The sequence below is a fragment of the Canis lupus genome, chromosome 19 (assembly GCF_048164855.1).
Source record: "Canis lupus baileyi chromosome 19, mCanLup2.hap1, whole genome shotgun sequence".
Lineage (NCBI taxonomy): Eukaryota > Metazoa > Chordata > Mammalia > Carnivora > Canidae > Canis > Canis lupus.
The window spans coordinates 48,840,960-48,863,899 of record NC_132856.1 but is presented as its reverse complement, the minus strand read 5'-3'; the positions used below and the strand labels follow the sequence as shown (position 1 = coordinate 48,863,899).

The 22,940-nt window shown below is 39.8% G+C and overlaps 1 protein-coding gene and 1 pseudogene across 1 annotated transcript; both read left to right on the top strand.

The window, feature by feature from the left end:
• The first annotated feature begins 5,542 nt into the window (after nucleotides 1–5,542).
• On the top strand, nucleotides 5,543–8,258 carry LOC140611420 (olfactory receptor-like protein OLF4; annotated as a pseudogene).
• A 13,713-nt stretch (nucleotides 8,259–21,971) lies between these two features.
• Nucleotides 21,972–22,940, top strand: LOC140611419 (olfactory receptor 7A17-like). Its single transcript, XM_072788184.1, has one exon. The coding sequence runs from the start codon at nucleotides 21,972–21,974 to the stop codon at nucleotides 22,938–22,940; it is 969 nt and encodes a 322-aa protein (XP_072644285.1).

Sequence of the window (22,940 nt, the reverse complement as noted above, 5' to 3'; positions counted from 1 at the left end):
GTATCTCATTTCACACTTCTGAGTCTCACTTTTGCAAGTGTAGATTAAGGTTCATTACTGTACAGATCTTACAGAGTGAACTTTTGTAAAAATGAAATAAAACAATCCACATAGGATTCTCACTCAGTGTGTGGTGCCTAAAAAGATTTAAATATATCTTAATTAACAAACTTGTTTAAATGGAACGCTAAATGGCAGCTCTTAATTTGTGTTATCAGCATAAATCACTTGATTAATCAAAAACATCACAAAGACAAGGGCACAGAACCCATATGTTTATAGCAAATTAACATATCCCTTTCTCTTGTTGAAGAGAGGAAAAGCAATTTTCTAGAGTGATCTGGAGACCTTCTCTGCCATAAGACAATACTTTGAAGGTCCATGAGACCTGGTTACCAGGTCCCTCAGTCTTAGATTTGGAGAAAACATGAACTCAAAAATGGGATAAGATGCAAGGAGGTTAGAGCTCTAGAAGGCAGGCAAGATTATGGAGAAGAAGTAATAAAAACTGAATTGACCTGACTTCTATTTTTTTTAAATGTTTATTTATTTATGATAGTCACAGAGAGAGAAAGAGAGAGAGGCAGAGACACAGGCAGAGGGAGAAGCAGGCTCCATGCACCGGAAGCCCGATGTGGGATTCGATCCCGGGTCTCCAGGATCGCGCCCTGGGCCAAAGGCAGGCGCCAAACCGCTGCACCACCCAGGGATCCCTGACCTGACTTCTAATCTGGTTTCCTGGGAACAGAGAATTGGCAGGAAAAAAATCTCTTTTCTTTCCAGACTAGTGGCCCATGGGGAAATAATATGCTCTGAGGTGGGAGTAACAATGGAAACAGTGTCTAATGAGAAGACACAGTGAACTGTAAATACCTCTTCCGTTGCAGTCCCTTATCATGGCGCATCCTTGTGTGGGACAGGACATGAATGTTGCTTTTGAGTTCCTAAGTCTGTCTGCAGGACCTATGCTTCACAGTTTCCTGCTGTCCTCTCTGGGAACAGAGCTTCAGTCTCCATCATCAACCATCCAGGGAGGAATTGGGACCTTCACACAGATCTTTCATCTTATAGACCCCACCCAGGTGAGTCTGAGAGCTCAGCAGGTATTTCAAGAAAGGATCAAAGAGAACAAAACCTAAGAACTTTTACCTGAGATCATCTGAGAGCCCGACCAACCTACACCAGAGCCAAGAGATTGCATGTTTGTTTGATAGGTTGACTACTTAGTTTAAGAATCATACAGATTCACTCATAAGGGGAATATAAGAAATAGTGAAAGGGATTATAAGGGAAAGGAGGGGAACTGAGTGGGAAAAATTAGAGGAGACAAACCATGAGAGATTCCTAACTCTGGGAAACAAAGGGTTGCAGAAGGGGAGGTGGTCGGGGGGTTGGGGTAACTGGGTGACCACCCACCTCCCCTTCCCCTAGTTTGTTTCCAGAGTTAGGAGTCTTCCATGTTCTGTCTCCTTTTCTGGTATTTCCCACTTATTTTTTTCTCCTTTCCCCTTTATTCCTTTTCACTATTTTTTATATTCCCCAAACGAATGAGACCATACAATGTTTGTCCTTCTCCAATTGACTTATTTCACTCAGCATAATAACCTCCAGTTCCATCCACGTCGAAGCAAATGGTGGGTATTTGTCGTTTCTAATGGCTGAGTAACATTCCATTGTATACATAAACCACATCTTCTTTATCCACTCATCTTTCGATGGACACTGAGGCTCCTTCCACGGTTAGGCTATTGTGGACATTGCTGCTAGAAACATCGGGGTGTAGGTGTCCCGGTGTTTCATTGCATCTGCATCTTTAGGGTAAATCCCCAGCAGTGCTATTGCTGGGTCGTAGGGCAGATCTATTTTTAACTCTTTGAAGAACCTCCACACAGTTTTCCAGAGTGGCTGTACCAGTTCACATTCCCACCAACAGTGCAAGAGGGTTCCCTTTTCTCCGCATCCTCTCCAACATTTGTGGTTTCCTGCCTTGTTAATTTTCCCCATTCTCACTGGTGTGAGGTGGTATCTCATTGTGGTTTTTTTTTTTATTTATTTTTTTATTGGTGTTCAATTTACTAACATACAGAATAACCCCCAGTGCCCGTCACCCATTCACTCCCACCCCCCGCCCTCCTCCCCTTCTACCACCCCTAGTTCGTTTCCCAGAGTTAGCAGTCTTTACGTTCTGTCTCCCTTTCTGATATTTCCCACACATTTCTTCTCCCTTCCCTTATTTTCCCTTTCACTATTATTTATATTCCCCAAATGAATGAGAACATATAATGTTTGTCCTTCTCCGATTGACTTACTTCACTCAGCATAATCTTTCACCATACACAAAGATAAACTCAAAATGGATGAAAGATCTAAATGTGAGACAAGATTCCATCAAAATCCTAGAGAAGAACACAGGCAACACCCTTTTTGAACTCGGCCATAGTAACTTCTTGCAAGATACATCCACGAAGGCAAAAGAAACAAAAGCAAAAATGAACTATTGGGACTTCATCAAGATAAGAAGCTTTTGCACAGCAAAGGATACAGTCAACAAAACTCAAAGACAACCTACAGAATGGGAGAATATATTTGCAAATGATATATCAGATAAAGGGCTAGTTTCCAAGATCTATAAAGAACTTATTAAACTCAACACCAAAGAAACAAACAATCCAATCATGAAATGGGCAAAAGACATGAACAGAAATCTCATTGTGGTTTTGATTTGTATTTTGCCAGGGGAATTTTTAAAAAGAAAACCATAGCTGGGGGCATCACAATGCCAGATTTCAGGTTGTACTACAAAGCTGTGGTCATCAAGACAGTGTGGTACTGGCACAAAAACAGACACATAGATCAATGGAACAGAATAGAGAATCCAGAAGTGGACCCTCAACTTTATGGTCAACTAATATTCGACAAAGGAGGAAAGACTATCCACTGGAAAAAAGACAGTCTTTTCAATAAATGGTGCTGGGAAAATTGGACATCCACCTGCAGAAGAATGAAACTAGACCACTCTCTTGCACGATACACAAAGATAAATACTGGATTATTGTTCAGTTTTATTTAAGACAGTTATGGAATCCACCATATTTAACAGGATTTTTGTTTCCCTACCATTTTCTCTATTTAATGAATTCTCATATTTTAAAACTTGTTTCTATAAAAATGCACACCTTTGTGAACACAAAGAGGTAAACAAGGTGAGATCCCTGCTTCTTTGGATCATACTTTATAATGGAGAACAGGCAAATAAGTGCTCATATGACATAATGTCTTCAAGGATAAGTCATATACAGAAAGGGAATAGATTGTCACAGAATATGCCAGATTTTGCAAAGTATGGTCTGAGAAGGTTTCTGCATGGCAGACAAAGAACAGAGAACCAGGACTGGCACATACCCATTAGATTTTGTGTCAAACAAAGATCAAACCCCAAAGTCCAAGATAACAAAGGAAGGAATGCCACCCAGCCAGGAAAGTAAGAGAAGAAGTCAGCCTTATCCACTCTTGGGCCACATAAAAACCAGTGTGGTCAAATAAACAGGGAGTAAGGACAGGAATAACAATTAGATCCGGGTCCTGAGGCAGACCCTGTGATGAGACTAGTGGAGCAGTGTGGGCTCCCTGGAGTCTGATGTCACATCAGCACCACGCTGACTGCCTTTTTCCTCTGTGACCTGGTCTTCTTATGAACTCTTCATTTATATTATTTTCCTACATTAACAGGCACTGACCTTCTATTAAAACCATTTTTTCCTTTACTGCAGTGTATTCCTTTTTTTTAACCATCCACAGTAAATATGCCTTTTATGTTATGATCAAGTTTGTGTGCATGTGCAAACACACAAATACATGTGTGTGTACACACACGTACAAACACGTCTGAACAGAGAGAATAACCATTCATATACTAACAGGAAGGAACCATGCTCAACTTTTTATATATGGACCCAATCTGTCAACCGCCTTAGGAGGATGGATATCACTACCCCACTATTCCGGTGAGAATATTATTATTTTAGAATGAATTGGTTGTTTTCTCAAAATCAAATAGGGATCATGTGGTAGATCCAAGGTTCAAAACTCACTTACTGATTCCAAAAGTTGCATTTAATATCATTTTTGAAAAGTCCTTTACCATTTCATCTTGATAAATCCCCAATATTTTTGTAAGTTAAGTATTTCCTTTGGTCAATTGTGGATTAATTCCTTTTACTCATATTTCTAGAGGATGTTCATACATTAAGGTGTCCTGACACCGCATAAATATATCACTTTTTTCTCTTTGGAGAATTGTTTTTTTGTGGCTTTGTTATTCTGCGCATCAAGGGGCAATACCTAGGGTTGGAATGCAGCCAGGACCAGTGAAGCTTTCTCATCATCTATATCTCTCAAGGACCACATGAGCTTATCAAATGTTTCTCCCTCCTCTTCATTTTCTCTTCTTTTTGAATTTTTTATACTTCTGTAAATACGGGACAAAACGGTCCTATTAAATTAAAACACCAAGTTACATGATCATGGGCGTCTTACCAACTGGAATTTGAGTACTTTTCTATATTCTTTATGGCAATGATAATTTGATGTTGAGAGCTTAACTAGTATCATTTCTTTCCTAAATATTGTAGGAGGGGCTGAGAAGAGCCTGGTAGTCACATGGTCCCAGAAATGTGTAGTGTGCCAATATAGTACCTTTAAAATACAGACTCCAGGGTTTTTTTTAAGATTTTATTTATTTATTCATGAGAGACACAGATAGAGAGAGAGAGAGGCAGAGACACAGACAGAGGAGAAGCAGGCTCCATGCAGGAAGCCCGATGCGAGACTCGATCCCAGGACTCCACGATCATGCCCTGGGCCAAAGGCAGGCACCAAACCGCTGAGTCACCCAGGGATCCCCCAAGACTCCAGGGTCTTAACCAACACTTGGAAATAAGGAAGGGATCCATTTTTATTGACAGGATTCCTTGGAAACAAATTAATGAAGTTCAAAAATACCATGTGAATGAAGGCCTCCCTGTGTCTTGAAGTCTCAGCTGCAGTGGGGAGGCCATCTCATTCTTCAACATTCCTGACACCACCTCTCATCACTCTCCCTCTTGCTTGTCTTCTGACCATTCCAGTTCCATTTTGAGTCCTAGATATCCATCTGAAACAGGTGCCTTCCACAGGGCCTTTGCACTGGCTCTTTCTTCTGCAGGGCCCACACATCCACAAAATAAACTCGTGTCTTCCATGCAGACTTCCCTGAGGTCTCTCTTCAGTGTCACCTTATTTTTGAGCCCCTTGAACTCCTAGTAAAGATAACACCCCATCTATTTTCTTTTATGCCTGCTTCTTTTTTGCACATGATATTGTAATGCTATCATTTCTACCAAATTACTAATGCCCATTTGTGTTGAAATTAATCATTTTTTCTAATTTCTAGTCATCACACCACCACATGGGATCAGGCAATACCCAAATTTCAGGATTTCTTCTTCTGGGATTATCAAACAAACCAAAACTGCATCCCCTCATATTTGGGCTTTTCCTCTCCATGTACCTGATCACTGTGATTGGAAATTGGCTCATCATCCTGGCTGTCAGATCTGACCCCCACCTCCACACCCCCTCACCAACCTGTCCTTTGTAGACATCTGTATCACCTCCACCACTATCCCCAAGATGTTCCATAACATTCAGACTAGGATTAAAGTCATAACCTATGAAGGCTGCATCACACAGATATACTTTTTCCTACTCTTTGCTGGACTGGGTTACTTTCTCCTGTCCGAAATGGCCTATGACCACTACGTGGCCAACTGCCACCCCCTGCACTACATGGTCATCACAAACCCCAGCTCGGTGGACTGCTGGTTCTAGTGTCCTGGATCATCAGTGTCTTCAATTCCTTATTACAAAGTTTAATAGCGGGATCTCTGGGTGGCGCAGCGGTTTGGCGCCTGCCTTTGGCTCAGGGCGCGATCCTGGAGACCCAGGATCGAATCCCACGTCGGGCTCCCGGGGCATGGAGCCTGCTTCTCTCTCTGCCTGTGTCTCTGCCTCTCTCTCTCTCTCTCTCTCTCTCTCTCTCTCTGAGTGTGACTATCGTAAATAAATAAATTTTTAAAAAAATGTTTAAAAAAAAAAAACAAAGTTTAATGGCATTGCAGTTGTCCTTCTCTACAGCCTTGGAAATCACCCACTTTTTCCTGTGAACTCAATCAGATGATCCAACTTGCTTGTTCTGATCCCTTTCTTAATGACACAGTGCTATATGTTTCAACTATGTTGCTGGCTGGTGGTCCCCTTGCTGGGATCCTTTATTCAAACTCTAAGATTATCTCCTCCATACTTAGAATCTTATCAGCTCAGGGCAAGTATAAAGCATTTTCCACCTCTGCATCTCACCTCTCAGGTGTCCTCTTCTTTTTTTTAAACTTTTGTTACTGGAGTTCAACTCTCCAACAAATACCATAACACCCAGTGCTCATCCTGCCAAGTTCCCCCCTCAGGGCCCATCACCCAGTCACCCCAACCCCCCGCCCACCTCCCCTTCCACTACCCCTTCTTTGTTTCCCAGAGTTAGGTGTCTCCCATGTTTTGTCACCCTCACTGATATTTTCATTCATTTTCTCTCCTTTCCCCTTTATTCTCTTTCACTATTTTTTATATTCCCCAAATGAATGAGAACATATAATGTTTGTCCTTCTCTGATTAACTTATTTCACTCAGCATGATACCCTCCAGTTACATCCACGTCAAAGCAAATGGTAGGTATTTGTCGTTTCTAATGGCTGAGTAATATTCCATTGTATATATGGACCACATCTTCTTTATCCATTCATCTTTTGGTGGACACTGAGGCTCCTTCCACAGTTTGGCTATTGTGGACACTGCTGCTAGAAACATCGGGGTGCAGGTGTCCTGGCGTTTCACTGCATCTGTATCTTTGGCGTAAATCCCCAGCAGTGCAATTGCTGGGTCTAGGGCAGATCTATTTTCAACTCTTTGAGGAACCTCCACACAGTTTTCCAGAGTGGCTGCACCAGTTCACATTCCCACCAACAGTGCAAGAGGGTTCCCCTTTCTCCACATCCTCTCCAACATTTGTTGTTTCCTGTCTTGTTAATTTTTCCCATTCTCACTGTTGTGAGGTGTATCTCATTGTGGTTTTGATTTGTATTTCCCTGATGGCCAGTGATGCAGAGCATCTTCTCATGTACTTGTTGGCCATGTCTATGTGTTCCTCTGTGAGATTTCTGTTCATGTCTTTTGCCCATTTCATGATTGGATTGTTTGTTTCTTTGCTGTTGAGTTTAATAAGTTCTTTATACATCTTGGATACTGGTCCTTTATCTGATACGTCATTTGCAAATATCTTCTCCCATTCTGTAGGTTGTCTTTTAGTTTTGTTGACTTTTTTTTTTTTTTGCTGTGCAGAAGTTTCTTATCTTGATGAAGTCCCAATAGTTCATTTTTGCCCTTGTTTCTCTTGCCTTTATGGATGTATCTTGCAAGAAGTTACTGTGGCCAAGTTCAAAAGGGTGTGCCTGTGTTCTCCTCTAGGATTTTGATGGAATCTTGTCTCACATTAAGATCTTTCATCCATTTTGAATTTATCTTTGTGTGTGGTGAAAGAGAGTGGTCTAGTTTCATTCTTCTGCATGTGGATGTCCAATTTCCCAGCACCATTTATTGAAAAGACTGTCTTTTTTCCAGTGGATAGTCTTTCCTGCTTTGTCAAACATTAGTTGGCCATAGAGTTTAAGGTCCACTTCTGGATTCTCTATTCTGTTCCATTGATCTATGTGTCTGTTTTTGTGCCAGTACCACACTGTCTTGATGACCACAGCTTTGTAGTACAACCTGAAATCTGGCATTGTGATGCCCCTGGCTCTGGTTTTCTTTTTTAATATTCCCCTGGCTATTTGGGGTCTTTTCTGAATCCACACAAATCTTAAGATGATTTGTTCCAACTCTCTGAAGAAAGTCCATGGTATTTTGATAGGGATTGCATTAAATGTGTAAATTGCTCTGGCTAACCTCTCAGTTGTCTTCTTATTTTATTGCATAGTCCTGGGAGTGTACCTCATCTGTACTGCTCCCAGAGCTCCCACTCAATTGCAGTAGCCTTGGTAATGCACACACCCATGCTGAACCCCTTTATCTACAGCATGAGGAACAGAGACATAAAGGAGGCTTTGATGAGATTTTTCAGGAGGGCAGCTGTAAAAGAGATAATTGTCCTGGTGGTGAAGAAGTGCACTTGATTACAAGGCTCAAAGCCATGATTTTTGATCATTGTGAAGTAGAATTTGCTCCTATATACTTCCAGAAATTTCCATTTCTTAGAATTCAACTTCCCTATACAAAAAAATGCTTTTCAAGTCAAATCCTAAAAATTATAGCCAAGACCAATATCTTTCCATTTGTGTCACCTTCCATTTTTTTCACCAATGTCTTATAGTTTTCAGTGTATGGGTGTTTTGCCTTCTTGTTTAAATGTATTCTTAGATATTTTATTCTTGTTGGCGCAATTGTAAATGGGATTGCTTTCTGAATTGCTCTTTCTGATAGTTTCTTATTAGTGTATAGAGTTGTAGTAAATTTTTGTATATTAAATTTATATCCTGTTGAATTAATTGATTAGGTATAACAGATTAATTTCTTTTAAATAATTCATTGAAATACAATGACATATAATACAACTTAAGATGCAAATTTTTCTGAATTAAAGTAATAATATAAAAATTAAGAGTACATACTGCATTAATCCATTTACATATAATTCCAGAAAGTACACAAAAGTTTTAAAGCTTTGTTATAGGGCAGCCCAGGTGGCTCAGCGGTTTAGCACCGCCTTCAGCCCAAGGCCTGATCCTAGAGACCTGGGATTGAGTCCCACATCGGGCTCCCTGTGTGGGGCCTGCTTCTCCCTCTACCTGTGTCTCTGCCTCTCTCTCTCTCTCTCTGTTTCTCATGAATAAATAAATAAAATCTTAATAAATAAATAAATTAATAAATAAATAAATGAAACTTTGTTATATAATTATAAAAATGTAATCAACCTGAAACCTTGGTTTCCTTGTTTCTGATTCAGGTGGATGTTGTTAGGAATAAATACAGTGTTTAGAAATATTTGAACAGGATGTGATGAGCACCAGGCGTTATACTATATGTTGCAAATTGAATTTAAATAAAGAAAAAAGAAGTATGTGGTGAGTTCAGAAAGTCTTCAATGGGTAAAGAGTGTATGCACATATACGTATGTGTGCATTTGTACGTTACTTCCTACAAATAAACTCTTACACATGTATGTAACAACACAGACTCAATAATCTCATCTTTTATGTTGAAAGGAAATTTGAAAGATATTTGGAGATGATTGAAATCAAAAGAGGGGGCAGCCCGGGTGGCTCAGCGGTTTAGCGCCACCTTCAGCCCAGGCCCTGATCCTGGAGACCTGGGATCAAGTCCCACGTGGGGCTCCCTGCATGGAGCCTGCTTCTCCCTCTGCCTGTGCCTCTGCCTCTCTCTCTGTGTGTCTCTCATGAATAAATAAATAAATAAATAAAATCTTTTAAAAAAAGAAATCAAAAGAGTCAATGTTTGAATTAGCATGAAATTTTTAAAATATAGATAGTCATAAAGACTTAAAGTAGGATTTGCAAATTAAATTTATTAATGAATTCCTTCTGTTACTCTAATGCAAAAAGGGCTCAAAGTCAGAATTTATATTTTAAAAAAGAATTTATATTTAAATCTATAGTTCTGGGAACCTAGCTGGCTCAGTCAGTGGGGCAAGCAATTCTTTTTTTTTCTTTTTTTTTAAGATTGTGTTTTTAAGTAATCTTTATTTTCTCCATGGGGCTTAAAACAATGCTGAGATCAAGAGTCATGCGTTCACCAACTGAGCCAGCCAGGCAGGCAGAGCATGCAACTCTTGATCTCTGGGCCATGAGTTCAAGACCCACTTTAGGCATGGACATTACTTTTAAAATAAATAAAAGGGGAACTTGGGTGGCTTAGTCCGTTCAACTCTTGATTTTGGCTCATGGCATGATGGCAGGATTCTGGATATGAGCACCTCAGCAGCTCCACGGTCATTGCAGAATCTGCCTGAGGATTCTCTTTCCCTCTCCCTCTGCCCCTCCCTTTGACTGTGCAAGCTCGCTCTCTCTCTCTCTCCATAATAAATAAATAAATCTAAATCTAAATAATTAAATTAACTAAGTAAGTCAGTCACATTTATATTTTAGCAATTGGGAACATTAATTCGGTTCAGTTGAGTAACAGCCTTAGTCCATCTGCTACCTTAATCTCCCTCTTCTTATATAAAATAACATATTCAAAGTTTCCAGGAATTAGAATGTAGACAACTTTAGAAGGCTCTTTTTCTGCTTCCTAGAAAGTCTTTTCCAAAAGTAACTTTTTTGGTGCCACCGAAGGGTCCTTATTTAAAAGAAACAAACACAAAATTTCTCACAGCCCCTAGAGTGACTGGATACACTAGTCATTAAAAAGTTTATGCAAACGCAATTTTTTTTTTTTTGAGAAGACCTACACTCTGTTCTGACACCCTGTCTTAAACCTGAGTGATGTGTGGTGGGAGCAGCTGGACGTTGAAGATATTTTCATGATTCTTTTTTTTTAACTCTTGCCCCCCCGCCTTTTTTTGTATATGTAATGACGAAACATGCTCTGATGGTTGACCAAGGAAGGAGAAAGAAACACCTTAATTTCCAAGTGGAGAATCTTCTTTCTTGAAAAGTAGATCAAGACTGTTAACAAAAGTTGGTCTGGTGAGACAAGATTCCATCAAAATCCTAGAGGAGAACACAGGCAACACCCTTTTTGAACTTGGCCACAGCAACTTCTTGCCAGATACATCCATGAAGGCAAGAGAAACAAGGGCGAAAATGAACTATTGGGACCTCATCAAGATAAGAAGCTTTTGCACAGCAAAAGATAACAGTCAACAAAACTAAAAGACAACCTACAGAATGGGAGAAGATATTTGCAAATGACTTATCAGATAAAGGGCTAGTATCCAAGATGTATAAAGAACTTATTAAACTCAACAGCAAAGAAACAAACAATCCAATCAAGAAATGGGCAAAAGACATGAACAGAAATCTCACAGAGGAACACATAGACATGGACAACAAGCACATGAGAAAATGCTCCGCATCACTTGCCACCAGGGAAATACAAATCAAAACTACAATGAGATACCACCTCACACCAGTGAAAATGGGGAAAATTAACAAGGCAGGAAACCACAAATGTTGGAGAGGATGTGGAGAAAAGGGAACCCTCTTACACTGTTGGAGGAAATGTGAACTGGTGCAGCCACTCTGGAAAACTGTGTGGAGGTTCCTCAAAGAGTTAAAAATAGACCTGCCCTACGACCCAGCAATTGCACTGTTGGGGATTTACCCCAAAGATATAGATTCAGTGAAACGCCGGGACACCTGCACCTCGATGTTTATAGCAGCAAAGTCCACAATAGCCAAACTGTGGAGGGAGCCTCGGTGTCCACTGGAAGATGAATGGATAAAGAAGACGTGGTCTATGTATACAACGGAATGTTACACAGCCATTGGAAACGACAAATACCCACCATTTGCTTCGACATGGATGGAACTGGAGGGTATTATGCTGACTGAAATAAGTTAATCAGGGAAGGATAAACAATATATGGTCTCTTTCATTTGGGGAATATAAAAAATAGTGAAAGGGAATAAAGGGGAAAGGAGAAAAAAATTAGTGGGAAATATCAGAAAGGGAGACAGAACATGATAGACTCCTAACTCTGGGAAACGAACCGGGGGTGGGGGAAGGGGAGGTGGGCGGGGGTGGGGGCGACTGGGTGACGGGCACTGAGGGGGGCACTTGATGGGATGAGCACTGGGAGTTATTCTATATGTTGGCAAATTGAACAACAATAAAAAATAAATTTACAAAAAAAAAAGTCGGTCTGTGTTATTGCACCTGACTTTAGGATCCAAAAATTTATTTGCCACATTGTGCTTTTCCTTCTGGAATTGTAAGTTGAGAACACAAGCTAGTACCTGTTTACACTGTGAAGTGGATATTGTTACAGAGAACACACCAGAGCCTTTCTCCCTGTTAAGCAAATCATGCCCGAGTGAATGTATGATCTGTGGAGAAACCCCTGTAGTTTTTACCTGCTGATGCTGTCTGTCTTGTTGGAGAATACATTTTGGATGTTTTTTTTTTCTTTCCTCCCCACCCCAAAGAAAAAGAGAAGACCTACACTCACCTGCACCTTACTCTATCACAGAACCACAGCCTTACTACTCAAAAGAGTGGTCCACAGACCAGGACCTGCAGCACCAACATCACTCAGGAGCTTGTTAGAAATGCTGAACTCCTGGGCCAAGCAGAGTCTGCATTTAGGCTAGAACCCTTGGTGATTCCTCTGCACTTTGAGGTTGGAGAAGTGCAGGTCTAGACTACGTTTCCTCACATTTTCAATTTGACCTTTAAGGTAGGGTCATGATGTGTGTTGGGAGCTGTCCTGCTCAATGGAGGTATTGAGCAGCGTCCCTCAGACATTGCCAGATACGCCCAAGAGGAAGGAATCACCTCTGGTTGGGACCACTGGTACAGAGTTTGACAACTGTGAGCATCCTGACAGAATGCAATTAACACCCATCCCTTTCTGCAATGATAACTGAGAAGATCACTAAATTCTTCAAGCCCCATGTCTCCATGGGGAAGGGAGTTCACACCAGCGCTTCCTCATAGAATGTACTTCCATAAAAATTGAATCAGGCAACTCCTGTAAGGTGCTAAACTCAGATTACAGTTCATAAAAAAGATCTAAATCTATCTCTAACAATTAACAAACATTTTATAATGATATTTTAAGCCATAGCTCTGAACTTGTTATAGAAGTGTAAAATTCCTAATTGTTTTACTCTCATAAAGCCGAGGGTGAAGTGGCCAGGATTTTATATTACAGGAAAAAACTTATCATCTTGGTTGAGAAAGGGAAAAGTAACTTTCTAGAGATATCAGGGGTTGTGTCTCCACCACAAGTCGATGCTTTGAAGGGCCCAAGGGTCCTAGGCAGAATTGATTCCTCAGTCTTAAACAGGAGAAAATATTCACTCAGGATTGGGATAAGGTGCTGAAAGGCAGAAGAAGAAATAGAAAAGGAGTAAGAAAAAATTACTTCACCTGGTCTCCTAGGAACAGAAATTCAACAGGAAAAGTTTCCTTTCTGTCCACATTAGTATCCCAAAGGGAAATCATGAGCCTAGAGGTGGGAGGAACAGGATGGAAATGTGCCTAATGAGAAGCCTGAAGCAGCTGTAAATACCTCCTCTGATGCAGTCCCATAGCTCAGGCAACCTTGGGATGGACAAGACCTGGTCTTTTCCTGTGCAGTCGTAAGTCTGGCCGGGGCACTGACGTTTGACCCACTGCTATTCTCCTGTCTGGGGACACAGCTTCATATCTATCAACCAGCCACATAGGTATTTTGATTTCCATGTACAGACCTTCTTCTCAGAGACCCTACCTAAATGAGTTTTACCGCCCAGTAGGGACTGCAAGAGAAGGTGAAGAGAAGGAAAGTCAAGAGCATTTACCTGAGGTCACCTGAGGGCCAGTCCAGCCTAGCCCAGAGATGAGAGCTTGCTGTGGATGTTTCCTGGCTTGATTGAGAAATTTATTGATTGATTCATTTATGTATTTATGATGCTAAATATAGAAGTGAAATGGAACTCAGAAATCCAAGGTTCAAGTAAATCTTTAACAACTAAATCATAATCATAGAAACCCAATCATATGGGGGAATGGGAAGCATAAAGGTAGAACATGAGACCAAGGATCTTTGCAATTAACCAGAGTAGAAAAGTCAAAGTATTAGCGGTGGAGGGATATACGGTGAAGTGAGGATATGTCTTTTCATTTTTAAGATGGGACATATTAGACTACATATCCATACTAATAAGAACAATCTAGACAAAAGAATTCTCACAGGTACATCTATGCAAGAACAGTACATGAAACATACATATCACAGTAACTCCTCTCCCTTGAGTATTCAAATGAAATTTTTTTAATGTATTATGTGAAAAGGGGTATGCTAATGAGCTTTCTTTACAATTACCTTATTACCTGTGAACCTGACTATGGTCTGGGTTAGCTAGCCACTCACTTTCTCTGTCAAAAATTGTCTGTGGGAGTCCTTGGTGTTTGCATGGTGGGGACCGAGTGGCTTTATTCCTGTTTTTCATTGTGTTTTTTCAAGCAAAAAAATTGGTGTTTATTTCACCAATTTAGCTACTTGCTATTTTGCTTTTTTATGTATGTGTAGATGTATCTGTGCAGAATGTGTGAGGGTATATAAATTTTGTGTGGTAAAGTCTGTGAGTTAGTTGTAATGTATTCCCTCCACTGCTTTTTATAAAGTCTGTGAGTTAGTCATAATATATTCCCTCCATTTCTTTTACTGATTTATCTGTTACCTTAATATTTCTTCATCACTTATGAATACCTGCTTTCTTCTGCATACTTACTGCCCACAAATCACCCTTTATACGTATTTTCAACTAGTGTTCACATCTCTGTATTCCTTATTGTTCGTTGTGCCCTTTTATTATTGGATCTATTTCTAAAATAGGAATGCCATTACATGAAAGGCATTCTTCTTTATGTTTGACCAGGAATCATCTCTACCTTCCATAAGCATACTGGTCCCATGTATCTTTATGTGAGGTGAAACTAAAACTTTAGAGACCACTCTTTCTCCACATTAAAAGACCTTTTCATATTCTTTTTCCTGAGTCCTTAGCAATCTAATTTAGTTTTGTACCATCATCAATTTAATTAAATTCCTACTCTCTTAAATATCTTTGTTCAGAAGTTGAAGACTTCCTTCAATTTGATTTCAGACAGTTGTTTTGACCCACTCTGTTTAACCTAAATGCACTTTCATTGTTCTTCTTTCATTCAAAAGTTTCACTTATTTTAAAACTATGCTGTTATGCATACTTACACATTCATACAATCAACTGGACTGTATAAAAAAGATACTAATGTATATCATAAGTACTCTTTATGTTCTGCACAATCTCTTTTTTCTAGTTTTTCTCCCCCATCCTTCTGACTCAGGAGTGTATAAGGAGTATAAGGAGTACCTTATACATGTCCCTCTAGTCAACCAGTGTAATTCTTTTTTTTTTTAAACAAAAGATTTTATTTATTGAATTGACAGAGACAGAGTGAACACAAGCAGAAGGAGCAGCAGGCAGAGGGAGAGGGAGAAGCAGGCTTCCCATTGAGCAGGGTGCCAGATGCAATGGTGGAGAGCTCGATCCTATGACCCTAGGATCATGATCTGAGCCTAAGACAGATACTTAACTGAACGAGCCACCCCGACAAACCATACATACTTAATTTTTTTAAACTTCATTCATTCATTTTTCTTTTTCTCTAGACCCAACGTAGGGCTCTATCTCACGATCCTGACTGAGATCAAGAGTTGAGTGCTCTTCTGATGGAGCACACCATCAAATGTGCTCCTTACATTTCATTTTTTCAAGAACCCTGGAATCATGGCTCAGAGTCACCACTTGTCCAGTGAGACCCCCCATTCACCCCACCATGCGGAGGTGCCATCTGTTGGGCTGGTTTACGTTTGTCCATCTTCCTTCTTCCTTTTAGTGGACAGAAGGTGGCTTGGGAAACAGTCAGTGACGTATGTGGAATGAGACTGAGGATTTCCTCTGGGAAGTGGGTGCAAAAGGGCGGACATGTTGATGGAGAACCAATCAACTCTTGGCATCGCTTTAGAAGCAGAGGTGTGCTTGCTGGCCCTCACCCCAGGTGGATGAGTCAGAGCTGTCCCCTGCCAGGCCTCCCTTAGCCCTTCGCCCTTATCACTCCATGCTTGTGTTTGGCCTCTGAACCCTAAGACACCACGGTCATGTGTTGAAGGCCCCCTCAGACTCAGCAGGCTGCACCATGCCACACCCTCCCAGATGCACCCCCACCCCTGGGAGGCATTAGAGTGAAACAAAATTCAGTAGATTTATAATAGCAAAATTCCAATCATCTAAATGCCTAACGTACTACAGCTATTAACATGACTTATTCCTACATTAATTATAATTTTAAAATGAACATAATATACTAATTTTTAAAAGCTATAAATAGTATATACAGTTCAATCCCATATTTGCAAAAAAAAATTGTATATGTACATGGAGAGGTGCCTAGTAGAATGCAGTTTGGAAGGGGTGCCTCGGTGGCTCACTTGGTTAAGATCTTACTTTGGCTCAGGTCATGATCCCAGGGTCCTGAATTCGAGCTCCACATCAGGCTTGGCACTCAGCAGGGCATCCACTTCTTGTCCCTCTGCCCCTCTCCTGCTCCTCTTTTACCTCTGTCTTGCTCTCAAATAAATAAATAACATCTTTTTCAAAAGAAAATAAAGAAAAGAAAAGAAAAGAAAAGAAAAGAAAAGAAAAGAAAAGAAAAAAGAAGAGAAAAGACAAGGAAAAGAAAAGAAAAGAAGAAAAAAAGAAAAGAAAAGAAAAGAAAAGAAAAGAAAAGAAAAGAAAAGAAAAGAAAAGAAAAGAAAAGAAGAAAAAAAAAGAAAAAGAAAGCAGACTGGAAGACTGCTATAAATAGTTCAATGACTATTCTCTCTTATTTTTTTAAAGATCTTATGTTTAAGTTATCTCTACACCCATCGTGGGGCTCAAACATAAAACCTTGAGATCAAGAGTTGCATGCTCTATGGACTAAGCCAGCAAGGTACCCAAAGAATATTCTCTAGTTAGTAAGATCACAGACTTATTGTCTTCCTTATATTCTCTGTAGCTTCTTTTTTTCTTTTTTTTATATAAATTTATTTTTTATTGGTGTTCAACCAGTATAATTCTGATTCATGATTTCTATGCCTGCATGACATTGCATGGTGTGGCTGTGTCATTTACACTTTTGATGGCCTCTTATATTTTTTTCTCATTAAACTACAATGTATTCAGGGGCACTTGAGTGGTTCAGTGGTTAAGCATCTGCTTTTGGCTCAGGTCATGATCCTGGGGTCCTGGGATGGAGTCCCACATCAGGCTCCCCACAGGGAGTCTACTTCTCCCTCTGCCTATGTCTCTGTGTCTCTCTCTGTATATCTCATGAGTAAATAAAATCTTTTTTAAAAAGTACTATATATCAATGTTATGAAATGTTAAGTATTTATAAATACTTAAAACTATGTTTCACAACCAAAACCCACCACAGAGAAGGATCTGGCCCAGAATGTCCATAGTGCAGAATGTCCAGACTGCAAAACCCAAAGTTAAAGAATATCTGTATTTTTAAAAAATATTTTATTTCTTTTAAGTAATCTCTACACCTAACATGGGGCTTGAACTTACAACCCGCAGCTCAAGAGTCCCGTGCTCTACCAATTGAGCAAGCCAAATGCCCCAGAGAATGTCTGTATTTTTAATATTTACAACTGACTTCAGAACCTCCGCAAAATGTTATAACACTTCTAAATTCTGACAGGAAAATTACAAAGTACTCTTTTGTTAATGTTTAAAAATTCCAATCCCCAATTAATGTGACAGCCTTCTGAGCGTTTTCTTGGGGTGATGGGTGTGAAAGAGATTTCTTATTGAGTTTTTTAAACCATCTGTGAGCTCAAGTAAAGGCTTATCTATATGATTACCATGTATACTTGTCTATTATTATTATATGTACACGTATTATATGCCTACTTATCTATAATTATCAGCATTGCATATAATTTTCACAAATCACAGTTTCTCTATTGACTTTTAGTTATATATTTTTGGCCATAAAATGGTCTTAAGTTTTATTTAGTTAAATATATCTATCTTCTTACCTCTGAGGTTTTTTGCCTTGATTATGATAGTTTTATTTTTTTTATTTTTTAATTTAAATTCAATTTGCCAACATATAGTATAACACCCAGTGCTCATCCCATCAAGTGCCCTCCTCAGTGCCCATCACCCAGTTACCCCATCCCCCCACCTACCTCCCCTTCCACAACCCTTTGTTTCCCAGAGTTAGGAGTCTCTCATGGTTAGTCTCCCTCTCTAATTTTACCCCACTCATTTTCCCTCCTTTCCCTTACAATCTCTTTCATTATGTCTTATATTCTACATATGAGTGAAACCAACTATGATGGTTTTATATGTAGGTTTCTAGATATGCATCTAAAATGGAATGGAATGGTTACTCCTAAACTGAGGTTTACTCCTTCTGATTTTCGTGAGTTGTGTGAGATAAGGAGTCACTGTACTTCCTTCCAGGTAGAAGGCTATGTGTGCAAACTTCCATTTGACAATACAATCTTTTCCAGCTAAATTGAAATGCAGCTTTGTCATGTATTAAATATTCATATATAATGAGGCCTAATTCCTGATTCTTCCACAAATACTAAAAGTGGGGATCCCTGGGTTGCTCAGCGGTTTAGTGCCTGGCTTCAGCCCAGGGTGTGATCCTGGAGTCTCAGGATGGAGTCCTGCATCGGGCTCCCTGCATGGAGCCTGCTTCTCCCTCTGCCTGTGTCTCTGCCTCTCTCTCTCTCTCTGTCTCTCTCATGAATAAATAAATAAAACCTCTTTTTAAAAAATACTAAAAGAGCATCTTCTATGTTACAGAAATGTCTAAGAATTTTATAAATACTTAATTGCCTCCTATTTCAAGATCTTGGGGAATTTTATTATTTGTTCATCTTGATTTTGTGGAGTTACTGCTCCTGTAGATCCTGTTTCAGTTCTCAAAACTCCCTTCAATGTTGCTGAATATGGTTGTACCAAAACCACCCTCTTTAACCTGGTTTTCTCTCCTCTGTCATTCTCTGTATTTCATAATGTTTCCTTGTTTTAAATTTGTTTCTATATAAGTGCATATACATCCACACCCATGAAGAAGATGAACAGTGCAGGTGAAGTCCCTGCTCCTTTTGTCCTTAGGTCACAGTGACAGACAAGAGCACGGTGAGATAAATGTGAGTACGAGAAATGCCCTCAGATAAGTCACATGAAAATTATTCAGAGTAAGAGGATAGATTGCCACAGGCTGTTTAGGATTTTACAGAGTCTGGGGAGGCCTTTGCATGTTGAACAAGGAACAGAACTGTGAGTAGTTGTGCTCCTGAGACTTGTCAAGAAAGTAACTAAAACTCAAAGGCTAAAAATAACAAACACAAAAAGATGTCATATAGAAAAAGTGATACAGGGATTCATCACATCCTCTATTGGGCCAAATAAAAACCAACTGGTCAAATAAATATGTAATAGGCACAGGAAAAACAAGTCTTCTGCTATCTGCTATCCGGTAATAAAAAGGCCCAAATGTTGTGAAGTATTGTTTCCTTCTTTTTACTAATTTTTCTCTTGTGATGTTCAATCTGTAAGGTGTTTCACACCATAAAGATGTCATTACTTTGTCTTTTGGACAAATTTGTTTTTCCTCTTTTATTATTTTTGCTAGGTATTAATAGGATGAATCCAGAATGTAATGCCACCAGCACCAGGGGAGCTTTGCTTCCTAACAGTCTTTCAGGTCAGCTGAACATATTAGATCATTTTACTCTTTATATCCATCCCATTTCTCCCTCCCTCTGTCTGTCTCTATTTCTCTGTATTGAACACAATTTTTTCTTGGTGTTATTTTTTAAATTTCTTATTTAAATTCAATTTAGTTAATATACAATGTATTATTAGTTTCAGAGGTAGAATTTAATGATTCATCAGTTGCGTATAATATTCAGGGCTCATTACATCACATGCCTTCCTTAATACCCATCACCCAATTATCCCATTCCCTCACCCACCTCCCCACCAGCAACCCTCTATTTCTGTCCTATAATCAAGAATATTTTAGGGTTTCCTCCCTCTCTTTTTTTATCTTATTTTATTCTTCCTTCCTTTCTCCTACATTCATCAGTTTTGTTTCTTAAATTTCACTTATGAGTGAAATCATATGGTATTTGTCTTTCTCTGACTCATTTGGCTTAGCATAATACACTCTAACTCTATCCATGTCATTGCAAATGGCAAGATTTCATTCTTTAATGGCTGAGTAATATCCCATTGTGTATATATATATACCACATCTTCTTTATCCATTCATCTGTTGATGGACATCTGGGGTTTTCCATATTTTGGCTATCATGGACATTGCTGCTATAAACATTGGGGTTCAGCTGCCCCTTTGAATCACTGTTTGTGTACATTGGATAAATACCTAGTAGTGCAATTGCTAGGTCATAGGGTAGCTCTATTTTTAATTTTTTGAGCAATCTCCATACTATCTTCCAGAATGGCTGCACCAGTTTGCATTCCCACCAACAGTATGAGAGGGTTCCCCTTTCTCCACATCTGGGCCAACACCTATTGTTTTCTGTCTTGTTAATTTTAGCCATTCTGACCGGTGTGAGGTGGTATCTCAATGTGGTTTTGATCTGTATTTCCCTGGTGATGAGTCATGTTGAGCATTTTTTTCATGTGTCTCTTAGCTGTTTACAATTGTACCAAAAACCAAAAAAAATTAAAAAAAAACAATTGTACCAAAAACCATAAGATATCTAGGGATAACCTAACCAAAGAGGTAAAAGATCTATACTGTTAATTGTAGAACATTTATGTTAAAAAATTTGAAAAAGACACAAAGGAATGGAAAAAATTCCATGCTCCTGAATTGGAAGAACAAATATTGTTAAAAATGCCTGTTACCCAAAGCAATCTATACATTCAATGTAAACCTGATCAAAATACCACCAACATTTTTCACAGAGCTGGAACAAACAATCTAAAATTTATATAGAATGAGAAAACACCCCAAATATTGAACACAACTGCTGGGTATGTTTTTACATTCTTATGGAAAAGATGATATTATTTGTATGCATTCATATCCTAAACAGTGTGTTGGAGTGGTTGGGGGGGAGGTGAGAAGGACATAGAACACACAATAAGAGGGCGTGGTGTGCTGTGTTGTGTGTATGTGTGCTTGTGTGTCCATGCATGTGCACACATACACGTTGATGAGTGAGAGCAGTCCTCAAGCAAGAACACACAGGATTCTCTATTTCAAGGTGAGCCTTATAGTACACAGGCCAAATTCACTCAACAGATAATACTAAGGAGGGATGTTCAATGGACAGACAGGACGCTATTGCAATCAGATCATAAAGCACAAGAGGTACATAGTGTGAACAAGGAAGTCCCTGTGTCTTAAACTGTAAGCATCTATGATGCCAATGGTTCTACAAAATTCCCTGCCACCACCTCTAATCACTTTCCCTCTTGTCCATTCCCCTCAACCCATTGGATTCCTTCTGAGCCTTGATTTTCTAACAGAAGCACTACCTCAGGGCCTTTGCACTAGCCCTTCCCTCTGCCAGGAAGACCTCTGGTCTTCCACCCTCTTCCTTGAGGTCTCTGTTCAAATGCCACCTCCTTAGCCAATCTTGACTGAACACCCAACATAACACCCACCCACTCTCTCCTTTAAACCGTTTCTGTGTTCTTCATAGCATCTGTCCCCATTTCATGATTATTTAATCTTTATTTCTACTTCCATCACCATCACAGAATTGTAGGGACTTTTGCTTTTCACCCCCTACACTTTATGACTAGAATTTTGAAACATGGTCCACACTCTATATATTCCTCAAATACATGAAAGAATTTCCTACTAAGACTATACAATACTTGAACTGTTGGGAAACATCTGATGTTGGGATGAAAATTCCAAATCTTAAATTAAAAAGAAAAAAATAAAATTCCAAGTCAGAGAGGAAATGGAGATCACCTCAAAGGGCCCAGATCCATTCAAAAATATTGAAATTAGTTTCTTGACTGGAAAATATAAATTGTTGCATTTCCACAATGTGAACAATATCCATTTCTGTGAAAATGAGTCATGTTATTTTCCCCTGTCCTAGTAGTCGCCTCCACCATATGGACCCAAGAAATGATACAGGAATTTCAGAATTCTACCTTATGGGATTTTCAGAAGAACTAGAACTACAGCCCCTTGTATTTGGGCTTTTCCTCTCCATGTACCTGATCACTGTGTTTGGAAACCTGCTCATCATCCTGGCCGTCAGTTCTGACCCCCACCTCCACACCCCCATGTACTTCTTCCTCACCAACCTGTCCTTTGTAGACATCTGTTTCACCTCCACCACCGTTCCCAAGATGCTGCAGAACATCCAGACCCAAAGCAAAGTCATCACCTATGCAAGGTGCCTCACACAGATGTACTTTTTTATACTGTTTACAGGATTAGACATCTTTCTTCTAACTGTGATGGCTTATGACCGGTTTGTAGCCATCTGTCACCCCCTGCGCTACACGGTGATCATGAACCCCTGGCTTTGTGCACTGCTGGTCCTAGTGTCCTGGGTCCTGAGTGTCCTGCATTCCTTGTTACAAACCTCCATGGTGTTGCAGCTCTCCTTCTGTACAGAGGTGGAAATCCCCCACTTTTTCTGTGAACTGAATCAGATGATACAACTTGCCTGCTCTGACACCTTTCTCAACAACATGGTAATGTATTTTGCAGCTATGTTGCTGGCTGGTGGTACCTTCCTTGGGATCCTTTACTCTTACTCTAGGATTGTTTCCTCCATACATAGAATCTCATCAGCTCAGGGCAAGTATAAAGCATTTTCCACCTGTGCATCTCACCTCTCGGTTGTCTCCTTATTTTACTGTACGGGCCTAGGAGTGTACCTTAGCTCTGCTGCTACACAGAGTTCTCACTCAAGTGCAGTGGCCTCAGTGATGTACACAGTGGTCATACCCATGCTGAATCCCTTCATCTACAGCCTGCGGAACAGAGACATAAAGGAGGCTCTGATGAGATTCTCTGGGATGCCAGCTCTAAAAGAGCCAATCATCCTGGGGCTGAAGAGGTGCCCATGA